Source organism: Oryx dammah, unplaced genomic scaffold (assembly GCF_014754425.2).
Source record: "Oryx dammah isolate SB20612 unplaced genomic scaffold, SCBI_Odam_1.1 HiC_scaffold_19, whole genome shotgun sequence".
Lineage (NCBI taxonomy): Eukaryota > Metazoa > Chordata > Mammalia > Artiodactyla > Bovidae > Oryx > Oryx dammah.
This window is the reverse complement of record NW_024070203.1, coordinates 92999839-93023002: the sequence shown is the minus strand read 5'-3', so window position 1 is coordinate 93023002 and position 23164 is coordinate 92999839. Positions and strand designations below refer to the sequence as shown.

The 23164-nt window shown below is 46.6% G+C and overlaps 1 protein-coding gene across 5 annotated transcripts in view; it reads right to left on the bottom strand.

Annotated features, from left to right (window-relative positions):
• COL14A1 (collagen type XIV alpha 1 chain) overlaps positions 1-23164 on the bottom strand; it is a 222187-nt gene that overhangs the window by 106484 nt on the left and 92539 nt on the right. For all 5 annotated transcript variants that reach the window (XR_005724651.1, XR_005724650.1, XM_040261792.1 and 2 more), the window contains exons 20-23: positions 18817-18946; positions 15907-16029; positions 14237-14386; positions 10810-10926 (exon numbers count right to left, since the gene is read on the bottom strand). Coding sequence is in view for 3 of the 5 variants with exons in the window: in XM_040261792.1 (XP_040117726.1) it covers positions 10810-10926; positions 14237-14386; positions 15907-16029; positions 18817-18946 (520 nt within the window). In the remaining 2 variants the exon portion in view is untranslated. The remainder of the gene's footprint in view (positions 1-10809; positions 10927-14236; positions 14387-15906; positions 16030-18816; positions 18947-23164) is intronic.

Genomic DNA, 23164 nt, shown 5'->3' with positions numbered 1-23164 from the left:
TTAGTCCCTTGGACTGCAAGGAGATCCAACCAGTTCGTTCTAAAGCAGATCAGCCCTGGGTGTTCTCTGGAAGGAATGATGCTAAAGCTGAAGCTCCAGTACTTTGGCCACCTCATGTGAAGAGGACTCATTGGAAAAGACTCTGATGCTGGGAGGGATTGGGGGCAGGAGGAGAAGGGGACGACAGAGGATGAGACGGCTGGATGGCATCACTGACTCGATAGACATGAGCCTGAGTGAACTCCGGGAGTTGGTGATGGACAGGGAGGTCTCAAAGAGATTCATGGGGTCGCAAAGAGTCAGACACGACTGAGCGACTGAACTGAACTGAACTGAATATACCATGTGCTGTGCTAAGTCACTTCAGTCGTGTCCGACTCTTTGCAACTCCATGGACTACAGCATGCCAGGCCTCCCTGTCCATCACCAACTCCCAGAGCTTACTCAAACTCATATCCATTGAGTTGGTGATGCCATCCAACCATCTCATCCTCTGCCATCCCCTTCTCCTCCCACCTTCAATCTTTCCCAGCATCAGGGTCTTTTCCAGTGAGTTAGTTCTTCACATCAGGTGGCCAAAGTATTGGAGGTTTAGCATCAGTCCTTCCAATGAATATTCACGACTGATTTCCTTTAGGATTGACTGGTTGGATCTCCTTGCAGTCCAAGGGACTCTCAAGAGTCTTCTCCAACACCACAGTTTTAAAGCATCAATCCTTCAGCACTCAGCTTTCTTTATAGTCCAACCCTCACATCAATACATGACTACTGGAAAAACCATAGCTTTGACTAGAAGAACTTTTTTCAGCAAAGTAATGTCTCTTCTTTTTAATATGCTGTCTAAGTTGGTCATAACTTTTCTTCCAAGGAGTAAGCGTCTTTTAATTTCATGGCTACAGTCACCATCTGCAGTGATTTTGGAGTCCAGAAAAATAAAGTCTGTTATTGTTTCCATTGTTTCCCATCTATTTCCCATGAAGTGATGGGACCAGATGCCATGATCTTAGTTTTCTGAATGTTGAGCTTTAAGACAACTTTTTCGCTCTCCTCTTTCACTTTCATCAAGAGGCTCTTTAGTTCCTCTTCACTTTCTGCCATAAGGGTGGTGTCATCTGCGTATGTGAGGTTTTTTATATTTCTTCCAGCAATCTTGATTCCAGCTTGTGCTTCATCCATCCTGGCATTTCTCATGATGTACCCTGCATATAAGTTAAATAAGCAGGTTGACAATATACAGCCTTGAAATACTCCTTTCTTAGTTTGGAACTGGTTCTAACTGTTGCTTCCTGGCCTGCATACAGATTTCTCGGGAAGCAGGTCAGGTAATCTGGTATTCCCATCTCTTGAATTTTCCACAGTTTGTTGTGATCCACACAGTCAAAGGCTTTGGCATAGTCAATAAAGCTGAAGTAAATGCTTTTCTGGAATTCTCTTGCTTTCCAATAGATGTTGGCAATTTGATCTCTGGTTCCTCTGCCTTTTCTAAATCCAGCTTGAACATCTGGAAGATCACAGCTCTTGTACTACTGAAGCCTGTCTTGGAGAATGTTGAGCATTACTTTACTAGCCTGTGAGATCAGTGCAATTGTGTGGTAATTAGAGCATTCTTTGGCATTGCCTTTCTTTGGGATTGGAATGAAAACTGACCTTTTCCAGGCCTGTGGCCACTGCTGAGGTTTCCATATTTGCTGGCATATTGAGTGCAGCGCTCTCCCAGCATCATCTTTTAGGATCTGAAACAGCTCCACTGGAGTTCCATCGCCTCCACTAGCTTTGTCCGTAGTGGTGCTTCCTGAGGCCCACTTGACTTCACGTTCCAGGATGTCTGGCTCTAGGTGAGCGATCACACCATCGTGGTTTCTGGGCCAAGAAGATCTTTGTAAGTTCTTCTGTGTATTCTTGCCACCTCTTAATCTCTTCTGCTTCTGTGAGGTCCAAACCATTTCTGTCCTTTATTGTGTATCTTTGCATGAAATGTCCCCTTGGTGTCTCTAACTTTCTTGAAGAGATCTCTAGTCTTTCCCATTCTGTTGTTTTCCTCTAATTCTCTGCATTGTTCACTGAAGTAGGTTTTATCTATGGACAAATCCTGATTTTTTAAAAAATGTAATTAAAGTAAGGCCATCTGTTCAATGGAATGTGAAATTTACTTTTATAATTGTCAATATTAAAGAACCTCAAAAGTGAACTTTACAATATAATGTTTAGTAATATATTTCTTTGAAACAATATAGGTCTACCTCAATATTTTCTTTATTAGATATTATAGAAAATGATGAAATTGAAACTATTTAAGGTGTTTGTGAGATTTAAATAGCTGTGAAAGGAACTTAAGAGTAAGAAAATATTAGTAAACCCTGCCTTCTGCTTGGCTGATATCCAAGCTCAGCCTTGGGTTCCTGGGCTCAGAACCCGGTAACAGCGGCTTTATTTTGACCCTAACCACTCTGGAGCCTCCTGCAAGCTTCTGTGAGCCATCTGTAACACAGACGTTTCCCAAATCCTATACATGGATCATCTTCACCTATCTCCACAAAAACTTGTGAGACTCTCCAGGAATTAATTCTAGAAATGTACTTTCTGTCATTTCTTCTATTTCTCATGAATACCACACACGTTATAGACCCTTGACAACAGAGTACAAACAGGTTTCACTGCTGCATAACAGAACAAAGCCTACAAATCACTGGGAAGCTGGAACAAGCACTGTGAAATTAACAGGAAACGGAAGCAGGTTGCTCCCAAGGCTGACGGAGCGGGGTACACACACGGGGGTGGGTCCACGTTGCTTTCCACATGTGTGACTCACAGCCTTGCCTTAAAGAAAAGCATTTAAACTGATCAAATGATGACTAATTTCCTTGCCCCCTTGTGCCAAAAGCCAGAAGTTAAATTTGTTTTTCTGGAACAAGGGGAGAATCTGTCACTGAGCCTTCATCCTCATGAAGTCATGCCAAACACATTCTTTGGGTGACTGTAATGCCACCAGCTTGACTCCCAAGTGTCTCAGGAGGGGTACTGAGATCTACAAGCCAAGAAGGTCCCAGATCCAGTAAACTCAGTTGGAATTTGATGATACATGCTTTCCACTCTCTGGGTCTTTCAAATCCTGTGACCCCCAAACATGGTATCAGTGCTTCAAAAAGTTCAATCTTGGGAATTGGCTCGTTTCGTATGATCTTTTGTTTTGGGATCTGGTCCCTAATAAGGCAGGCTCTCCACTATGCTGCAATTGTCTATTCTGGTTAATAGATGACAGAGAACTAAACATTTCAGCACCGAAAGACAGAAGACAAGGTGAGCATCTTTGAAACTTGGGAAAAAATCAGGCTAAGAAGACATTTACCAAGTTAACGGGATTAGGGAGGGAATACAGTGTGAGGGGCATATCTCCATCCACCCGCAGGTGCCACGTCGATTCAGACACAGCGGGGCAGAGAGACGGCACTCTGCAGCGGCCGGAGAACCGACGGAGGCTCTCAGGGGTCCCGAGGCGCCCAGAACCAGCCCAGAGCCTCTCAAACGCTGGTCTGTCCTGAAATACCAAACGCCTACAATTTAATTTGGAAAGTCTAACGCCTGACTCGAAAGCAGATTGGATTTCACTCTCTAGAGAGGACTTGATGCTTCTGGTAATCTTTCTTTTTTTTCTTCTTGGCTATGAAAAAACTGTCATAATATTTACACGAGTAGAGGACAGCTGTTGTTTTTGCCTGTCTAACATGTGATCTTTCTTTCGTTGAACCCGACGCTGGTCTTTTGACTTGGGAAGGCCTGAGTAAGAACGCCCGGCTCTCCCCAGACACAGGCTGGGAAAGAGCCAGGTCTCACTCGCCGTTGAGTCCATGCATATTCCATGAAGTCAGTGACAGATCCACGGGGACGCAACCCCAAACCAGGCCAACATGACTCGAGGTCCTGGACTTCTGTGGGAATTCCTGAGACAGAAGCGCTTCCTTCTAACTAAGACGGTGAAGCTGAAGCTAGGAGGATGTACGTCTGGACTTGACCGGGCCGGCTCTCCGTCTGGCTGAGAAGGAAGGCGGAGGGGAGAGCGGGAGATGCGGGCCGGCTTCCCCCCGGCGAGCGCATCTGAACCCCGCGGCCTCCACCCGCCTGGGGCAGACGCTGGGGGGTGTCTCGGTGCGCTAGGCGTGGGTGACCTTTCCACCCGAGTCCCTGTTATCTGTGCTTTTTACCATTTACAAACGAAGCAAGCACACCTGAACGATACAGCCTTGCTGCTTTATTCACACACTCCTTGGAGATTTATAGGTATGACCACAGGTGAAGTCCTCAAAAGAGGTCATTTGGGAAAAACGGAGGCTCAGAGAAGAACACTGACCAGCTGTCGGGTTAGAGCAGAAGCAAATCTACCGACTTCATCTCAGTGAAAGTGCGTGAGATCAGACACGGGGATTCAAAACACAGAGAGAGAGCCGCCCGTCACGCAGTGGGAGTCTGGCAGTGCGCACCCGTGTGCCGAGTCGCTCCTGTCCTGCCTGACTCTCTGCAGCCCCGTGGACTGCAGCCCGCCAGGCTCCTCTGTCCATGGGACTCTCCAGGCAAGAACACCGGAGCGGGGTGCCATGCCCTCCTCCTGGGGATCTTCCTGCCCAGGGACTGAACCTGCCTCTCTTCCGGCCCCCACACTGCCAGGCGGGCTCTTCACTACTAGCGCCACCTGGGAAGCCCAGGAGTTTGGCAGAGGCATTCAGAAATAAGCCAGCCTGGGTAAGGCTCTTCTCTCTCACGCAGAGAAACTGGGTCCTGTTCTCTCTAATTTCTCCTCTGGTTGAAGCGGAAGGACTGACACTTCTGCAGAGGCAGCACGTGTCGCCAGCGGGAGGTGTTACCGAGGTGAAGCAGTGGAGCCCAGGGACTCAGGCACCCATGGAAGAAGGTACGTCTGATCACATGTCCAAGAGCAGCGATAAGGAATGAGGGTCACATCGCTCTGTGAGATAAAGAAACTCAACCCAATTCTTCCCCAAGGCATGAATTAGGAGGTGGGGATTAACATATACGCAGTAACATACACACAACAGATAATCAACAAGGACCTACCCTGTAGCACTCAACACTCTAAAAACCCACATGGGAAAAGAATCCAAAGAACACACTTATGCATAACTTAATCGGGTGGCTGTACACCCAACACAAAGATGACATTATAAATCAACTGTATTCCAGTACACAACAAAAATTACATAAAAAAAACAAAGTGCAAAGACTATTCCCTACCCTAAATTGTATAAGTTAAAATATTTAAACATATTCCCCACGTTAACTCCCCACCCCTGGCTATCAATTAGAATCTGTTGCTGTCTAGTTGGTTACTAATGTGCAGCTGGACACCTGAGTGAATAAGACGTAGGCTAACTGGGCTAATAAATTGCTCAGCTATAACTTCTGATGAAAAATAAACTGAACAACACTTTTGTTCATTCTTGCTGAATTGAGACTGTTGAGGCTCACCTGAAGAGGTTTTTGGAAGCCTGAAAATAATCCTGGCAAAATACAAATTAATTTAACTGGAAGATAAGAAGGAAGCGGGGACTCATATTTCTAGTAAAACACTTGGCTTCAGCGAGAGCTTGTGTGAGCACACACTCAGTCGCTCAGCTGTGTCTGACTCTCTGCAGCTACATCGACTGTAACGTGCCAGGCTCCTCTGTCCCTGGGATTCTCCAGGCAAGAACACTGGAGTGGGCTGCCATTTGCTCCTCCAGGGGATCTTTCCAAGCCAGATATTGAGCCCACGTCTCCAGAATCCACAGGACGACTCTTTAAACTGAGTCAGCTGGGAGGTCCACCAAGAGCTTACTGAGGTTTTAGGGACCAGATCAATGTTGTCAGACACATCAGTCACACTGTCTGATAAGAATCCCAACACTATTTGTAAAAGCATTTAATAAAAAAAAAATACACTGATGGATTCCACTAATTTCTTGACAAAGACAGTTTTGATATCTTTATGTCAATCTGTTCAAACATGATTTTCAATGAAAGCGAGCACCTATCTGCAGGAGCCTCTGTCCCATCCTGTCAACTTCTTAAACGGTGTCTTATACTCTGGGGTAATTTGGATGTGTGATCTTTGTAGTCACTGTGTTGCTGAGGCTTAACAAGTACCACCGAATGTGATCAATGTCAACTGTTGCATATTAAAGTGTGACTCAGCTAGTCTTAGAAAGATACATGAGACATAACTCCTCAAGATTTTACAGGTGTTGTCAAACCGTTGCGTATCTTTCATCTAACTCTGCTTCAGTTCAGTTCAGTCGCTCAGTCGTGTCCGACTCTTTGCAACCCCATGAATCTCAGCACGCCAGGCCTCCCTGTCCATCACCAGCTCCCGGAGTTCACTCAGACTCATGTCCATTGAGTCAGTGATGCCATCCAGCCATCTCATCCTCTTCTCCTCCCTTCTCCTCCCATCTTCAATCTTTCCCAGGATCTTTTCCAAAGAGTCAGTTCTTCGCATCAGGGGGACAAAATATCGGAGTTTCAGCTTCAGCATCAGTCCTTCCAATAAATATTCAGGACTGACTTCTTTTAGGATTGACTGGTTGGGTCTCCTTGAAATCCAAGGGACTCTCAAGAGTCTTCTCCAACACCATAGTTCAAAAGCATCAATTCTTCGGCACTCAGCTTTCTTTATAGTCCAACTCTCACATCCATACATGACTACTGGAAAAACCATAGCTTTGACTACATGGACCTCTGTTGGCAAAGTAATGTCTCTGCTTTTTAATATGCTGTCTATGTTGGTTATAGCTTTCCTTCCAAGGAGTAAGTGTCTTTTAATTTCATGGCTGCAATCACCATCTGCAGTGATTTTGGAGCCCAAAAATATAAAGTCTTTCAGTATTTCCACTATTTCCCCATGTATTTTCCATGAAGTGATGGGACCAGATGCCATGATCTTAGTTTTCTGAATGTTGAGTTTTAAGCTTTTTCACTCTCCTCTTTCACTTTCATCTAGAGGTTCTTTAGTTCTTCACTTTCTGCCATCAGGGTGGTGTCATCTGCGTATCTGAAGTTATTGCTATTTCTCCCAGCAATCTTGATTCCAGCTTGTGCTTCCTCCAGCCCAGCATTTCTCATGATGTATTCTGCATATAATTTAAATAAGCAGGATGACAATATACAGCCTTGACATACTCCTTTTCCTATTTGGAACCAGTCTGTTGTTCCATGTCCAGTACTGACTATTGCTTCTTGACCTCCATACAGATTCCTCAGGAGGCAGGTAAGGTGGTCTGGTATTCCCATCTCTTGAAGAATTTTCCACAATTTGTTGTGGTCCACACAGTCAAAGGCTTTGGCGTAGTCAATAAAGCAGAATAGATGTTTTTTTTGGAACTCTCTTGCTTTTTCAATGATCCAATGGATGTTGGCAATTTGACCTCTGGTTCCTCTGTCTTTTCTAAATCCAGCTTGAACATCTGGAAGTTCATGGTTCATGTACTGTTGAACCCTTGCTTGGAGAATTACTTGGCTAGTGTGTGAGATGAGTGCAATTGTGCAGTAGTTTGAGCATTCTTTGGCATTGCCTTTCTTTGGAACTGGAATGAAAACTGACCTTTTCAGTCCTGTGGCTACTGGCAAGTTTTCCAGATTTGCTGGCATACTGAGTGTGGCACTTTCACAGCATCATCTTTCAGGATCTGAAATAGCTCCACTGGGATTCCATCACCTCCACTAGCTTTGTTTGTAATGACGCTTCCTAAGGCCCTCTTGACTTTGCATTCCAGGAGGTCTGGCTCTAGGTGAGTGATAACTCCACCATGGTTATCTGGGTCAACAAGATGTTTTTTGTACAATTCTTCTGTGTCTTCTTGCCACTTCTTAATATCTTTTGCTTCTGTTAGGTCCAGACCATTTCTGTCCTTTATTGTGCCCATCTTTGCATGAAATGTTGGTATCTCTAATTTTCTTGACGAGATCTCTAGTTTTTCCCATTCTATTTTTTCCCTCTATTTCTTGGCATTGATTGCTGAGGAAGGCTTTCTTATCTCTTCTTGCTATTCTTTGGAACTCTGCATTCAGATGGGTATATCTTTCCTTTTCTCCTTTGCCTTTAGCGTCTCTTCTTTTCACAGCTATTTGTAACTCCTCTTCAGACAGCCATCTTGCCTTTTTGCATCTCTTTTTCTTGGGGATGGTCTTGATCCCTGTCTCCTGTACAATGTCACGAATCTCTGTCCATAGTTCAGCAGGCACTCTGTCTATCAGATCTAGTCCCTTAAATCTATTTCTCACTTCCACTGTATAATCATAAGGGATTTGATTCAGGTCATACCTGAATGGTCTAGTGGTTTTCCCTACTTTCTTCAATTTAAGTCTGAATTTGGCTATAAGGAGTTCATGATCTGAGCCACAGTCAGCTCCTGGTCTTGTTTTTGCTGACTGTATAGAGCTTCTCCCTCTTTGGCTACAAAGAATATAATCAATCTGATTTTGGTGTTGACCATCTGGTGATGTCCATGTGTAGAGTCTTCTCTTGTGTTGTTGGAAGAGGGTGTTTGCTATGACCAGTGCATTCTCTTAGCAAAACTCTCTTAGTCTTTGCCTGCTTCATTCTGTTCTCCAAGACCAAATTTGCCTGTTACTCCAGGTAGCTCTTGACTGCTTACTTCTGCATTCCAGTCCCCTATAATGAAGAGGATATCTTTTTTGGGTGTTGGTTTCTAGAAGGTCTTGTAGGTCTTCGTAGAACCGTTCAACTTTAGCTTCTTCAGCGTTATTGGTCGGGGCATAGACAACTTACTGTGATATTGAATGAAACAAACAAAGATCATTCTGCCATTTTTGAGATTTCATTCAAGTACTGCATCTCATGTAAACTCCAGGAGTTGGTGATGGACAGGGAGGCCTGGTGTGCTGCGGGCCATGAGGTCACAAAGAGTCGGACACGACTGAGCGACTGAACTGAACTGAACAGCATTTTAGACCCTTTTGTTGACCATGATGGCTACTCCATTTCTTCTGAGGGATTCCTGCCCGCAGTAGCAGATATAATGGTCACCTGGGTTAAATTCACCCATTCCAGTCCATCTTAGTTCACTGATTCCTAGAATGTCGACGTTCACTCTTGCCGTCTCCTGTTTGACCACTTCCAGTTTGCCTTGATTCAGGGACCTGACATTCCAGGTTAAGCATCCCAGAAAACCACCACAAAATCCAAGTGATTTGTCCTGACTTTTCCTTATTCAATGTTTATTGCAGATTAAAGCCACTCCCATATGCTTAGCCCGTGTCTGGCTTAAGGGACCTTTACAGGATCACACGCAGGGAATCAAGGAATTAGTGGCTTATGAGCAGCCTGCAGAGACAAAGCCTTGCTTTGATATCAAAGATATCAAAGCCTTGCTTAGTGTTGGCAGAAATCTCTTCTTGTGTTTCTAATATTCTATCTTGTATTTTCAGCTCATTTCCAGCACTGTACTAAACTCTCAATACTTTACTAAACTATGCTTTCCACTTCCTGGATTAGATTAAAAGTGGATTTCTGCATTTTAAGTGTAGTTAGAGCCAGGGATGTGCGCTACTAACTAAAGACAAGTCCCATCCAGATCTGAAAAATTAGCCCTTTCTGCTTTTTTAAGTGAGGAAACCATCTATCATTTATCCAGAAATAAAATACTAACAATCATGAGGACTTCCCTGGCGGTCCAGTGGATAGGAATCCACCTGCCAGTGCAGGGGACACGGGCTCGATCCCTGGTCTGGGAAGATTCCTCGTGCCGCGGGCTTCTGAGCCCATGAACCACAACTGCTGTGCGCGCTGCACCTCCGGAGTGCCGAGTCTGTGCTTCACCAGAGGAGCCGGCGCAAGAGGCCCACGCACCGCACCTGGAGAGCGGCTTCCCCTGCAGCGCTAGAGGAGAGCCTGCAGCAGCGATGAGTTAATCAATTATTTTAAAACTAACGACCTTATCAGCAAGTTTGAAAGGTTAACAGATGCCATCTGGAATTCTGTAATGTCGGCTCTGTCCCGCCCCCCCAAACAAGACGAACTTTCCTACCGACAACACAAATCTGATCAAAGAAATCTTCATTATTTGATCCCATCTTCTGAATATTATTCATGCTCACAATAACAAAACAAGATTAACAGTTCCTGGAAACTCATTCTTGGGGAATCCATCTTTTGTTATTGTTCTTGATACTTTTAGTGAAAATAAGCAGACATTTTTTAAGTGTTTCACCTTTGAAGCCAAAACCCAAACTGTAGATGAACTTGAGAGCTTCGATGCTAACGTACTGCCCATGGATAGCACAGATACATCACTTCATCTCCTGAATGAGTTTGCTGCTCATCAATTATCCCCAAAAGTAAAAAAAAAAAAAAAAAAAAAGTCACTGAGAGAAGCACTGAAGTCAAACCCAGATCTCCACAGAGTAAAGACCAAGGTAATAGCGCCATACAGTTTGAAGGCGCGCTATCAGTCCTGCCTAAGCAACTCCTACCACCACCAGCAGCCACACTTCCTGGGTGTTCCGTGTGCAGAGAGCGCTGCTGCGCACACTTCACGCGGATGGTCTCAGCCCAGTCCTCACAGCGTGCCCCAAGAGCCACACTGTGTTCTGCCTATTAGCCGTAAACGGGCAAATGGAGACGTGGAGAGATTAAGCAACTGGCTTAAGCAGCCCTCCTGACTACATCCTGCACGCCTCGCAGCAAGACGTGGCCCCCTCGGGCAGAATGCGTCTGTCTCAAGGCCGCCGTGTGTCGTCCGCAGTGACTTGCACAGAGCACGCGAGCGCCTGGCAGAGGCGCGGGTGGCGGGTCACACTCACCCTGGCGGGATTCCAGGACAATCCTGTAGGCGGTGGCGTGGCGCTGCACCTGCCAGCGGGCACACAAACTGGTCGTCTGGCTCTCGTCTGCCTGAAGGTCGGTCACACCCAGAAACACTGCAGCGAGACAGAGACACGACTGGGTCACTGCAGACAACGCCACAACCGCCCCCAAGTCCGAAGTCAACTGTGGTAAAATTTGAATTCAAGGTTCCATAGCCAGTGGTAGGAAATCCACCAAGTTACACAAAGGATAGCGATTTTATGTCTTTAAAAAGCAGTTGCAGAATGTGATGTATGATAGGGTTTGTCTGTTCCCTGTAAACAAAAAAGGAAATATATGTCTGGAAAAAGCCAGTTGTGATGGATGGTGAAATTATGGGTGATTTTAAATCTTCCCTCTTCATTAATCTATGCTTTCAAAATATTCCACAATTAATATATAATACTTTCATAACAAAAATGTTAAACACAATATGTACTCATCCACCACTGAAAGAAAGTCATGGTTTAAACAAAAGGGAGGAGCAAAGAGGACAAAAGAGAAATCACTCAAACAGGAGCAGCTCACGCTGGGTGCCCTCGAAATACAACTGAACGAGAAGGAACATACTTCTGAAAATTTAAAAAGGAAAAATTTAGCACAGAAAACAGGAAATGATTAAAAATACACGCATTCTTATTCATCTCAGGATGAACACAGTTATATACAAAAGTTATTCACAGGGAGTTTATTTGAAGAAGCAGTAAAAATACTGTTTCTCCAACTGAGGACTAAGGATTCAGTGTTTACCACTTAGGTCCAACCAGAAAAAGCGGAAGACTAATAATATTTACTTTTTCTAAGGACCTCTGCCTTCATCCACATCATTCATTCTCTTGTATGTCTCTTTCAGTCACTTTATAAAATTCAAAAATAGCTTAAAATTATTTTTCAAGATGGTAAAAATAATCTGGACTAGTAACAATCTGCATCATGACAGTGTTCCTTTTTGTTGATCAGCAAAGGAAGACTGTTTTTCCTAAGGCAGTGAAACAATCCTCTCCCCCGACAAAGAAAGGAAACCAATAATGACTTATATACCCACACTAAATTTTAAAAATACCATGAATCAATTTATTTTCTATTTTACAGGGTTTTATTATTCTTGGGAGAAAGAGAGAAAGCAAGCCAATCTAATTTTTACCTTAAGGATAGATGATAAAACAATTCAATACTTTCATTATTTTAAAATACATTTGGAATACCCACATTTATTAAAGAAGAGAAGAGGGATGAAACAGAAGGAGGGGAGAGGAGAAAAGAGGACAGAGAGAGACGAGAGACAGTAAGAAGAGAGAGCAAGAGAAAATCAGGGGCAGGAGGGCTGGCTCAGGCGGGAGGCACGTCTGGAGGAAAGAGGAGGATGAACTAGGGGCAGGCGGTAAGGGTGGGCAACGCACAGGGGCTCACAGGGCTTCTGAGGAAGGCTGCTGGGCGGCGAGGGGGCACAACTCACGGGAACACCGGAGGCTTCCCTGGGGGCTCAGAGGGTAAAGAAGCTGCCTGCAGCGCAGGAGACCCGGGCTCTGTCCCTGGGTTGGGAAGATGCCCCGGAGAAGTGAATGGCACCCACTCCAGCGTCCTGGCCTGGAGATGGACACAGGAGCCTGGCGGGCTGCAGTCCGTGGGGTCACAAAGAGTCAGACACGGCCGAGCAGCTAACACTTTCACTTCATAGTACCTACAACACTATCATTTCAGTTGCCAAGTCCGAGATCAGAACTGTAGGCCAAAGGCTTCCAAGCCCTGTTGAAGAGAGACACTATTTCTTTTGAGATTAGATGGATCCCATATCTAGCTTTTTAATTTTAAAGATTTCCACAAAAAAGATTCAGGAAGCTTCCTCAAATGAAAGGGCAGAGAAGGGGACGGCCGAGGACAAGACGGCTGGATGGCAGCACCGGCTCGGTGGACGTGAGTCTGAGTGAGCTCGGGGAGCTGGTGACGGACAGGGCGGCCTGGAGTGCCGCGGTCCAAGGGGTCACAAAGAGTCGGACACGACTGAGCAGCCGAACTAAACCGAGGCCCTATATAAAACACGGGTGGCCAAAGGTGGCCTGGGGTTTGGTCCAATATATGCCTCATCCTTACAAAATTCCTTTCGTTGGAATAATTTTTTGATTAGCAACGAGAGTGAGAGCTAGCCCAAATTCGCCAAACACAACTGTCACAGGGATAAAAGCGGCTATTCGTCAGGTGCTGCCATACAGCACCTTCGTGTATGTTGTCCCTTTAGCTTTCCCAAACAGTCTATAAGCAGTTATCACTATTAATATTATATCTTCATTTTAGGGTTGAGAAAATGTGGGCTCAGAGAGGTGAGAGGTTATTTGCTCAAGGCCTTACCTAATTCGAAGGGTTACGGTTTACACTTCTGATTGTACCATGACTAACATCCTCAAGTGTGGGCCACGTGCTGTTGACATCACTTGGGGTAACTTCAGTCATCCAACAGCCAAACCATTTTTATTTTGGTCATTTATGTCTTACCTTTAATGTGTATTAAAGTGAAAGTGAAAGTCACTCGGTCATGTCCAACTCTTGGCAACCCCATGGAATATACGATCCATGGAATTCTCCAGGCCACAATACTGGAGTGGGTAGCCTTTCCCTCCTCCAGGGGATCTTCCCAACCCAGGACTCAAACCGGGGTCTCCTGCATTGCAGGCGGATTCTTTCCCAGCTGAGCTACCAGGGAAGCAATGTGTATTAAAAAGACCGGTTTTCTGTTGAGAGTTATGTGGGTTTTGAAAGCATTTAAGTAAAAACAAAAAGAAACTGTAAGTTGATTTAAAGAAATATATTAAACAGATGGTGTGGAAGCATAAGAAACAGCGGGAATACGGCACGTACGTGCCAGAGCCTGGAAAACACTGTATTATGCCACGGGTGTCTGTGAGTGATGTGTGCCAAGGAGAAGCCCCAGATGGTGGGCAGACAGCATGCAAACCCTTAAAAGACAGAGAAGGAAGTCTTTCGAGCGGTGCAAGTATCTTTAACGGATGGAGTGAGAGGGTGGAGAGGGGCAAAGGCTTTGACAAAAGGCAAGTTTCCCCTGGCTCAGCTTGGACTGGCTTTGACCGCATCAGGTTATATGGGCTGGATGGAAAATTTCACCTAATTTGAAAAATACCAACAAAGACTTTCCAGAAGGAAATCCCGTCCGCAACCATCGAGTCTGTTTGAACGCCAGCTTCTGACATTCTGCCGGCCAACGAGGACTCTGAACCACAGCCCTGAGTAGGGAGCCCACCTTGCTTTCCATGAGGCGCCGTCCAGAAAGGGCAGCACTGGAGAGAAGAGACGGCGACTGCTGAGCCGCCGCAGGGCTGAAGCTACAGAGAGCACCAAGCAGAGACCCCCAGGGCGCGGGGCCGGCCTTACGTGTTTTCACCACGCCGGTCAGCGCGTCGCTGAAGCCCGAGGCCCGGGCCGCGAATATTTTCACGTGGTAGTCCATCCCGCTGAGCAGGTTGGTGACGAGGATGGTGTTGATGTTGGCGCCCACGAACGTCTCCAGGGTGGGGCCGGCCACTAAGGGAGAGAGTGCGTGTCACCCGCCAGAGAACAGGCCGAGAGAGACTCTTCTGAGCCAACTGGACGCGGCCCAGGAGACACGCCCAGGCGGCGCTGGAGCCAGCCGCCTGCCTGACCCCCAGGCGGGGGCTGCTTCGCGGCGACGCGTCCTGGTCTTGAGTATAGGTCTTTCCCCAGAGCCACCCGAAGATCGGGCCTCGCCGCCCACCGCCCTGGGAGGCCTCCCGGCGGGCCGGCGGGACGTCGCGGGCCTCGGGGCACGCGATGACCAGGAGTCGCTGGGGTTCCCCCACCTCCGGCCCCAGCTCCGGCCCCAGCAGGCCCCCCGTTGCCCTGGCGGCCGTTTCGGCGCGGACGCTGTGCCACACGCGCCACGGAAGGACCCCGTCGACGCCGCCCGCGTGGGCTCCGCAGCCCTCTTCTGCTGCTTGAGGCCACAGAGGACACGCCTCCGCCAAGGCCCTCGACCAGCTGCCTTCTTTGGGCTTTGGCACTTTCACCTCTGTTCCAACCCAGTGGCATCTTTGATTGATCGGGAAAAATATTCTGTGCTATGTCCTATACAAATTGAGACTCATAGTGTTTTTGAGGGCAGAAAGGTTTTTATTGACCCAAAGGATGGTTTTTAAGTTTTCCTCAACCTGATGAATTTTATACCTTGACATAGTTTTCAGAAAGCTATGATATGTGTCCCGTGGCTGACTCATGTCAGTGTACGGCAAAAACCACTACAATATTGTAATTATCCTCCAATTAAAATAAATAAATTAATAGTTTTTAAGAAGCTATGACAAACCTACACACCATATTAAAAAGCAGAGATATCACTTTGTTGACAAAGGTCTGTATAGTCAAAGGTATGGTTTTTCCAGTAGTCATGTACTGATGTGAGAGCTGGGCCATAAAGAAGGCTGAGCACCAAAAAACTGATGCTTTCGAACTGAGGGCAGGAGAAGACGGTAACAGAGGAAGAGATGGTTGGATGGCATCGTCAGCTCAGTGGACGTGAGTCTGAGCAAGCTCCAGGAGACGGTGAAGGCCAGGGAAGCCTGGCGTGCTGCGGCGCAGGGGGTCGCAAAGAGCTGGACGCGACTTAGCGACTGAAAGACAAATGCCTTAACACAGTCTCCAGGATGAGGAGCCTGAGAAGCTGGTAGACGGACTTTCTCTAACTAGTCCCAGAAGGAAGAGGCAGAGGAAGAATTAGAAATTGGAGAGTCTAAGGGTTTAGAGCTTACATACCCATCAAGCCACAGAAGCCTCTCACCGCTACGGAGTCCAGGCTGCTTTGGCTGGCTGCTTGTCTGGGGGGGGCAAAGGTCAACTGTAGACCAGGTAGATATTCTGCTTATTAACACGCCAGCTGGTTCTTAGGTGAGGTGGCAACTTCAACACATTTTTCTTTTTTTTTTCCATACAAGGGAAGAGACTCTTCCCATTTCTTAAAACTAATGATGGAAAGTAAAAACAAAAACAACCTCTCTTTAAAGATTACATTTTTAAAAAGCATGACTTACCACTGACAGGTTTGTAGACGATCCTATACCCTTTCACTGGGGAAGACGGGGGGTCCCACGTAATACGCAATCTGTTATACCATTCTTCCGAAACCCGTAAGTTTTGGGGACCGGAGGGTGGCACTGGGCAGGAAGGAAGATGAAAAAAGTGGTTAAATGTGGTTTCCGTCTTCACAACCTACCTTTCGGTTAACAGAGTCTAATGTTTCTTCCCACAGCTTAGAAATACTTACAAGGGAAAATGCATTAAAGCAAACAGTAAGAAAACTTAGAGAATCCGTGGTGATGTTAAACAGTAAATAATAGAAAATAATTGCTCTTGTGGCAAAACGCTTATCTGAAGATCAGCTGTTCACTCAGTGAAATTTGGGCTCCACTTTCCTCAGTTCCTTTAAAGCAATACTGAAGACAGCAGTGTTCCTGAAAACATTTCTGTCACACCTCCTCTGTTGCACTGTCGTATCCAGGGTGATTAGATTAACAGTAGTGACAGCAATTCTTAGAGGGAAGACTCTTTTTATTCTTGCTTTCATCTTCATATTAGGGGTTCTGAACCATACCTGGTGGTTCAGACAGTAGAGAATCTGCCTGCAACACAGGAGTCCCAGGTTCAATCCCTGGGTCGGGAAGATTCCCCTGGAGTAGGTAATGGCAACCCACTCCAGTATTCTTGCCTGGAGAATCCCATGGACAGAGGAGCCTGGCAGGCTACAATCCACGGATCAGAAAGAGTCAGACAGGACTAGCGACTAACACTTTCACACCTTCATGCTGCCTATATTCTGTGAAATTTCAATCATCATTCATCAATTTTTTTATCAAAACAGGAGAGCTATTTGCATGAAGGGTCTTTGTAAACTGTTATGCATGTTGATGGATGTCATCATTATTACTTTGTTGTTGACAGAATTTAGTTGTGTTAACCACCGCTTAAAATAAGTGGACCATTCAAAATTATTTCAAAGAACACCCTTTGAAATAACTTTATTGTATAGATGGTATTTCCATAGTGATAGCCTTTAAAAGTTTTTATTTGTTTGAGTATATATGTGTGTTCATCATGAAACCCTTTTATAAATTATGTGAATCAAACAATTAAACAAATTGTATACAGTTTTTAAAGGTTATTGTCCATGTACAGTATGACAAAATGGTGGCTGTATTCCTCGTGCTGTACAAGACATCCTTAAGCCTATTTTACACCCGACTCTGTGCTGCGACAGGACCAAAACCGAGACAGGGCAAACAGAAAGGCAGGATGCCACGAGAGAAGGTGGGGAGGACTCTGCCTGGGTGGCGAGAGAAGCCTGAGGGGGCGCGTCGAGCTGAGGCCGCAGTGACAAGCAGCAGTCAGAAACGCAAGCCTCCGGGAGAGGAGGCTCAGCCCGGCAGCAGCGGCTCGCGGCGATTCCTGGGGCCGAGCCGAGCTTTAGAAAGCCAGGGGAGGGCAGGGAAGGCGGGCGGGCTGGCGGCGGCTCAGGAGGGTCCAGGCCACCTCGGCCTGAAGGGCCCTGCATGCACGGCCCTCAGAGCTTACGCTGAGTGCCCTTGGAACAGAGGGGAGACACGGGACCAGCTAGGGTTCCGAAAGCTTCGCCGCCGCTGTGAGGAGGGCAGCGCACGGAACGAGGGCAGGAAGCCGCGGGCGAGACGCGAGCACTCAGGGGAGGGGTGCACGGCCCGGAGGGGCCTCTGAGAGCAGCTCTGGGGATGATCAGCCGCGGGAGGAGGGCGGTGCAGCTGCGTTTCAGGTCTCAGGTTGCAGAGACGAGAGAACGGAGCCCCAGGGCAGTGCCGCGGTTTGCCCGAAGTCGCACAGCTTCGATGCGTGAAGCCAGAATCCAAGCGGCTTTTCTCTCCAAATCCCCTTTTCTCTTCCCTTTTAGTGGAGGAGAGTGGCTTCACCCTGCTCTGTCAGTCTCTGCTGGACGGCAAAGTGGACCGGCCGTGGGTACACAGTCCACACACGCAGCCCCAATTTCCTCCCCACTGAGGCCGCCGCGGAGCCTGGGCGGAGCCCCGAGCTCTGCAGCAGGCGTGCACCACCTGCGGTATACACGTCACGCCCAGCCTCCTGCTCGTCCCACCGCCGCCTTCTCGCCCTGCTACCCATGCGTTGGTTCTCTCGAGGTCTGTGTCTCTCTCTCCTCCTGCTTTTTAAATAAGGTCATCTTTCCTGTGGTCATGTATGGATGTGAGAGTTGGACTGTGAAGAAGGCTGAGCGCCCAAGAATTGATGCTTTTGAACTGTGGTGTTGGAGAAGACTCCTGAGAGTCCCTTGGACTGCAAGGAGATCCAACCAGTCCATCATAAAGGAGATCAGCCCTGGGATTTCTTTGGAAGGAATGATGCTAAAGCTGAAACTCCAGTCCTTTGGCCACCTCATGCGAAGAGTTGACTCATTGGAAAAGACTCTGATGCTGGGAGGGATTGGGGGCAGGAGGAGAAGGGGACGATAGAGGATGAGATGGCTGGATGGCATCACGGACTCGATGGACGTGAGTCTGAGTGGACTCCGGGAGTTGGTGATGGACAGGGAGGCCTGGCGTGATGCGATTCATGGGGCCGCAAAGAGTCGGACACGACTGAGCAACTGAACTGAACTGAACTGATACCATTTTGGGGGCTTCCCTGGTAGCTCAGATGGTAACGAATCTACCTGCAATGCAGGGGACCCAGGTGAAGTCCCTGGGTCGGGAAGATCCCCTGGAGAAGGGAAAGGCTACCCACTCCAGGATTCCCGCCTGGAGAGTCCCATGGACAGAGGAGCCTGGCGGGCCCGTCCGTGGGGTGGCAAGGAGCGGGTCAGAGCTGAGTGACTGACACCTCCAGACCCTTTCCTCCCCCACCAGGCAGCTGCCGGGTGCACTAGAGAGGACAGCAAGCAGCCCCGGGGAAGCTTCACTCACAGGTTTTTCCAGGGGCAGAGACACTGACCCCTTCTCCGTCATCATAGATGGGCGTCACCGTGACCTTGTACTCCGTCTCAGAGAGCAGGTTCTTCAGAAGCAGAGTGTTCTGGCTTCCAGGCACCATAATCTGAAGAGAAAAGCAAAGGACCACGGTCTTGGTCAGACTTGCGTTCCGGCTGGTCTACTGAAGAGGAGGATTTAAGGCACTTTGAAAAAATCAGACGCAGGGAGATGTGCTTGAGGCTGATAAGAGGAAGGCATCCATGCGAAAGCCTTTCTCTCTGCAGCTCCCCCCAGAGCAGCCCTCAGCTTCTGATCACTAAAGCAGAAGGCTTAAATGTGAAGCTCCTGAGCGCTCAGGAACAGCCTTCTCTCAACATCTTTTCGGCATTTGTAAAGCAGCCAGAAGAAAAAACGATCATCTCTTTGGAAAGCAGGTGTTTATGGCTTAGGCGTGTTCATTCTATAACAGCCTGCACAGCATATTTGCTTCTACTTAAATATCCTCTTGAAAAGTTAGCCTTCCATTCCTCCCTGTTCAGATATCATCTAATCCCAATATTTCAGGGTGGATGCTAGCCAAGAACACCACAACCACACGTTAAATCCCAGATTTCCGAGTTGAAAGATATTTACCAGTGACACTAAAAAAGGTTGCAGTTTCTTTTACTTCTGAAAGGAGATGTCTCCCTCAATCTGAAACCACCATTCCTCTGACTCTAAAGTCTGCAAAAACTGAAATCCAGCGGTGGGGTGGACACCACCCACACATCAGTGCAACTTTCCATGTGGCCAGTCCTGCCGTCCCTAAAAGGATATATGGACCAGGAAAGCCACATGTTCTTAATACTAAGGCCACAAAACTTTCTCCCCAGGCTTCAGCAGTTAGATGCTGGCACATTTCTGGGCCATTTAAAAGACTTCAGCATGGCTGGAAAAAAATGCTAGGATGTAAGAACTGACCCAAACGAGTTTAAGGGAGTCACAAGACTGGGACAGCTGGAGATGGTTTTGGATTCAAGAGCCGGGTAAAATGCCAGCAGGCAAAGGGCGTGCTGTCTACTTCTGGATGAGGGAAGGAACATATAAATCATGGAATAAGCCCTAGAAAGCCTCGAGTTGAACTCAGAAGCAGCTGTTGCTAAGATATTGCTAAGCTCTAAAAGCAGCCGGGGTAGGGGGTTAATATAAAAAGAGGAAGTCGGCATTAGGTGATTTATACTAAAGCAATATGATTTTGCTCCTCATACGGAATGACACTGACTATCCAGGATGGTACCGATGCAGTCCTGGGAGGGAGATCTTGCACAAGGAGCTCCCCTTTATTCTAGAAGGAGTTGGACAACCCTGCATTAAGAAGACGTTACAAGAGAACCGCGGTCGTCCTGTCTGGTCTTACCATCCATGAAGCTTCCCTTAGGGCGTTTCTTTTCGATGTAGCCCTATGGAGCCCGGAGCCTGGGCTTTGTTCCCAAGCTGTGTGCCTATCTGAGCACCCATGCTGATGGTCCTCATATACGGTCACCTCTCAGACTGAGAAGCGCATGGACTTGGGACCAGTCAGACTCAGCGTGTGGGGCACTGGAAGCGGCGGGGCCGTCCTGCAGGGCTCGTCTAACCTGCCAGGCAGCAGTTTCTGTTGCTGCTCTAAGTATCCGAATGCAGTAACTCGCTTACTCCTCACCACAGCATTCTGAGCAAAGAAGTATCATTACTCTCATTTTATAGATGGAGACTGAGACGCATATAGCTATTGGGTAAAAAAAAGCCATGGGCTTCCCGGGTGGCTCAGTGGTAAAGAATCTGCCTGCAATGCAGGAGAGGCAAGTTCCATCCCTGGGTCAGGAAGACCCCTGGAGCAGGGAATGGCAACCCACTCCAGCCTTCTTGCCTGGAGTATCCCATGGCAGAGGAGCCTGGTGGGCTACGGTCCATAGCGCGGCAAAGAGTTGGACACAACTGAGCAACTGAACACCCACACACGAAAAGGCCATGTTGCAATCCTGAATATCTGGTCTGAGCCCTTTTTAACCCCTGCCCTCTGTTCCAGCTGACTGTACTACGAAAACCTCTTCATCTCATCATACTCACTCCCAAGAATAAAACATAAGCCTTCTCTTGGGTATGCAAAGCTCCTTCTACTGGACCTCTGCTTGTTTGCACAAAGCAAGGTAAAGATGAGCACCCACTCAGAAGATCTCAACAGACATCTCTCCAAAAATGACACATGGATGGCCAAGAAGCCCAGAGAAGATGCTCGACATCCCCAATTACTAGAGAAATGCGAAGCAAAGCACAGTTAGGTATCACCTCACACCGCCGGTCAGAATGGACACCATCGTCAATCTGCAAACAGTAAATGCTGGAGAGGGTGCAGAGCAAGGGGAACGCTTCTGCACTGTTGATGGGACGTAAGTTTGTGCAGCAGCTATGGAGAACAGTCTGGAGTTTCCTTAACAAACCAAACTACCGTGTGATCCAGCAATCCTACCCCTGAGCACATACCCGGAGAAAACCACAATTTGAAAAGATGCATGCACTCCAGTGCTCACCGCAGCACCATTTACAACAGCCAGGACGTGGAAGCAGCTTGAATGTCCACTGACAGAGGAATGGATAACGAAGACGCGGTACGTGTATGCGAAGTTATAGGACTCAGCCATAAAATAACACCATTTGCAACAATACGCATGGACCTAGAGATTCTCTATCATACTGAGTGAAGTGAGAGAAAGACAAATATCATGTGGTATCACTCATATGTGGAATCTAATTTTAAAAAATGATATATATTACCTTATTTACAAACCAAAAAGGCTCACAGATTTTGAAAACAAACATAGTTACCAAAAGGGAAACGTGGAGGGGAGGACAAATTAGGAACTTGAGCTTCACACACACACACTGCTATAACCCTATATAAAATAGACAACCCACAAGTGCCGGGTGTACAGCACAGGGAGCTTCACTTAGCAGTCTCTAATAACTATATGGGAAAAGAATCTGAAAAGGAGTGAACATAGGTACATGTATAACCAAATCCCTTTGCTGTATGCTAAAACTAACTGTAAATCAACTATACTCCAGTAAAACTGTTTTAAAGAGATGGGCACCCATTAAAAAAGATGCTACAGGTCACGGCAGATGATGGTCTTGTTTATGAAACAATTCTATAAGTGATACTCATGGTTAAATGAGACGCAAATCTAACCAATAAACATCATGTTTTTAATTTTTCAAATACGCTACTCCATGTCTAGCTCCATTATTGCTCAAAGCTCTTCAGAACTGGATCTCATCTAGCAAGCGGTTCCCACAGTAGACAGAGGATTCCCTGTGTCTCATTTTGCCACTGTCTTAGAAAGTTCTGTTTCTATAAAGTGATTCTCACGCTTTCTATGGTGAAGGATTAGGTGGAGTTGGTGCTGTTGTTTTAATCCCAATCCCTGAAGATCAGTATTCTTATAAAATATAATAAAACAAAATTGCTAAAACATATAATCATATTCTTGAATATTCCAGCAATGTCAAATTGCTATAAATGTTTCTAAAAGCTTAATGTTAATATCAAGCTTATCTTGTAGGAGACTGATCTACATTCTGACTATCCCTGCTCTAGAATATTTCCTGCAACTTAAAATTCAGTACACAGTTTTAGATTTTTCGTGTGGGATCCAGAAAAGTCTGGAATCCTGGTCAGCCTTTCACAAATAAAGACACGTGAGAGCTCCCTCCCCTGCCACAACACTCAGGGCAAGGTCATTGCCACGGCTCCACTTCTGAGCGGAGCTGAAAGCCAGTCTTTATGAAATATTTGACAGGGAGTTTTACTTCCTAAGGGTTTAAAAGCTTTTTATTGGGAACATTTGGTAGATTTGATTATGCTTAGAAAATATAGAAATATTTCACTTAACCTCAATTGGAAAAGTAAATTTAATTCCCCTTGTTTTATATATATTAAAGCCTGGATTTGGTTTACCATATATCTATCTATACTATTCTCCAACTTCGGTACTTTGTCACTTCCTTGGATAAATTTAATAAGATTTTATAGCTAAAGAAAATTCGGAAAGATGGTAAAAGGCATTTCTCTTATCTGGACACATTTCCTTTCCCACATTTGTAACATGTTTAAGCCTTCTGTCTTTCCCTGTCAGCCTCATTACTTTAATCGTTCGTTTGGCTGGATTTACTCAGCTAACGTGAACAGTCTCACAGACGCAGGGAACAGTCTCACCGTCTAACGGGAACAGTCTCACAGTCTAACACGAACAGTCTCACAGTGTAACGGGAACACCCTCACAGACGCAGGGAACAGTCTCACAGTCTAACACGAACAGTCTCA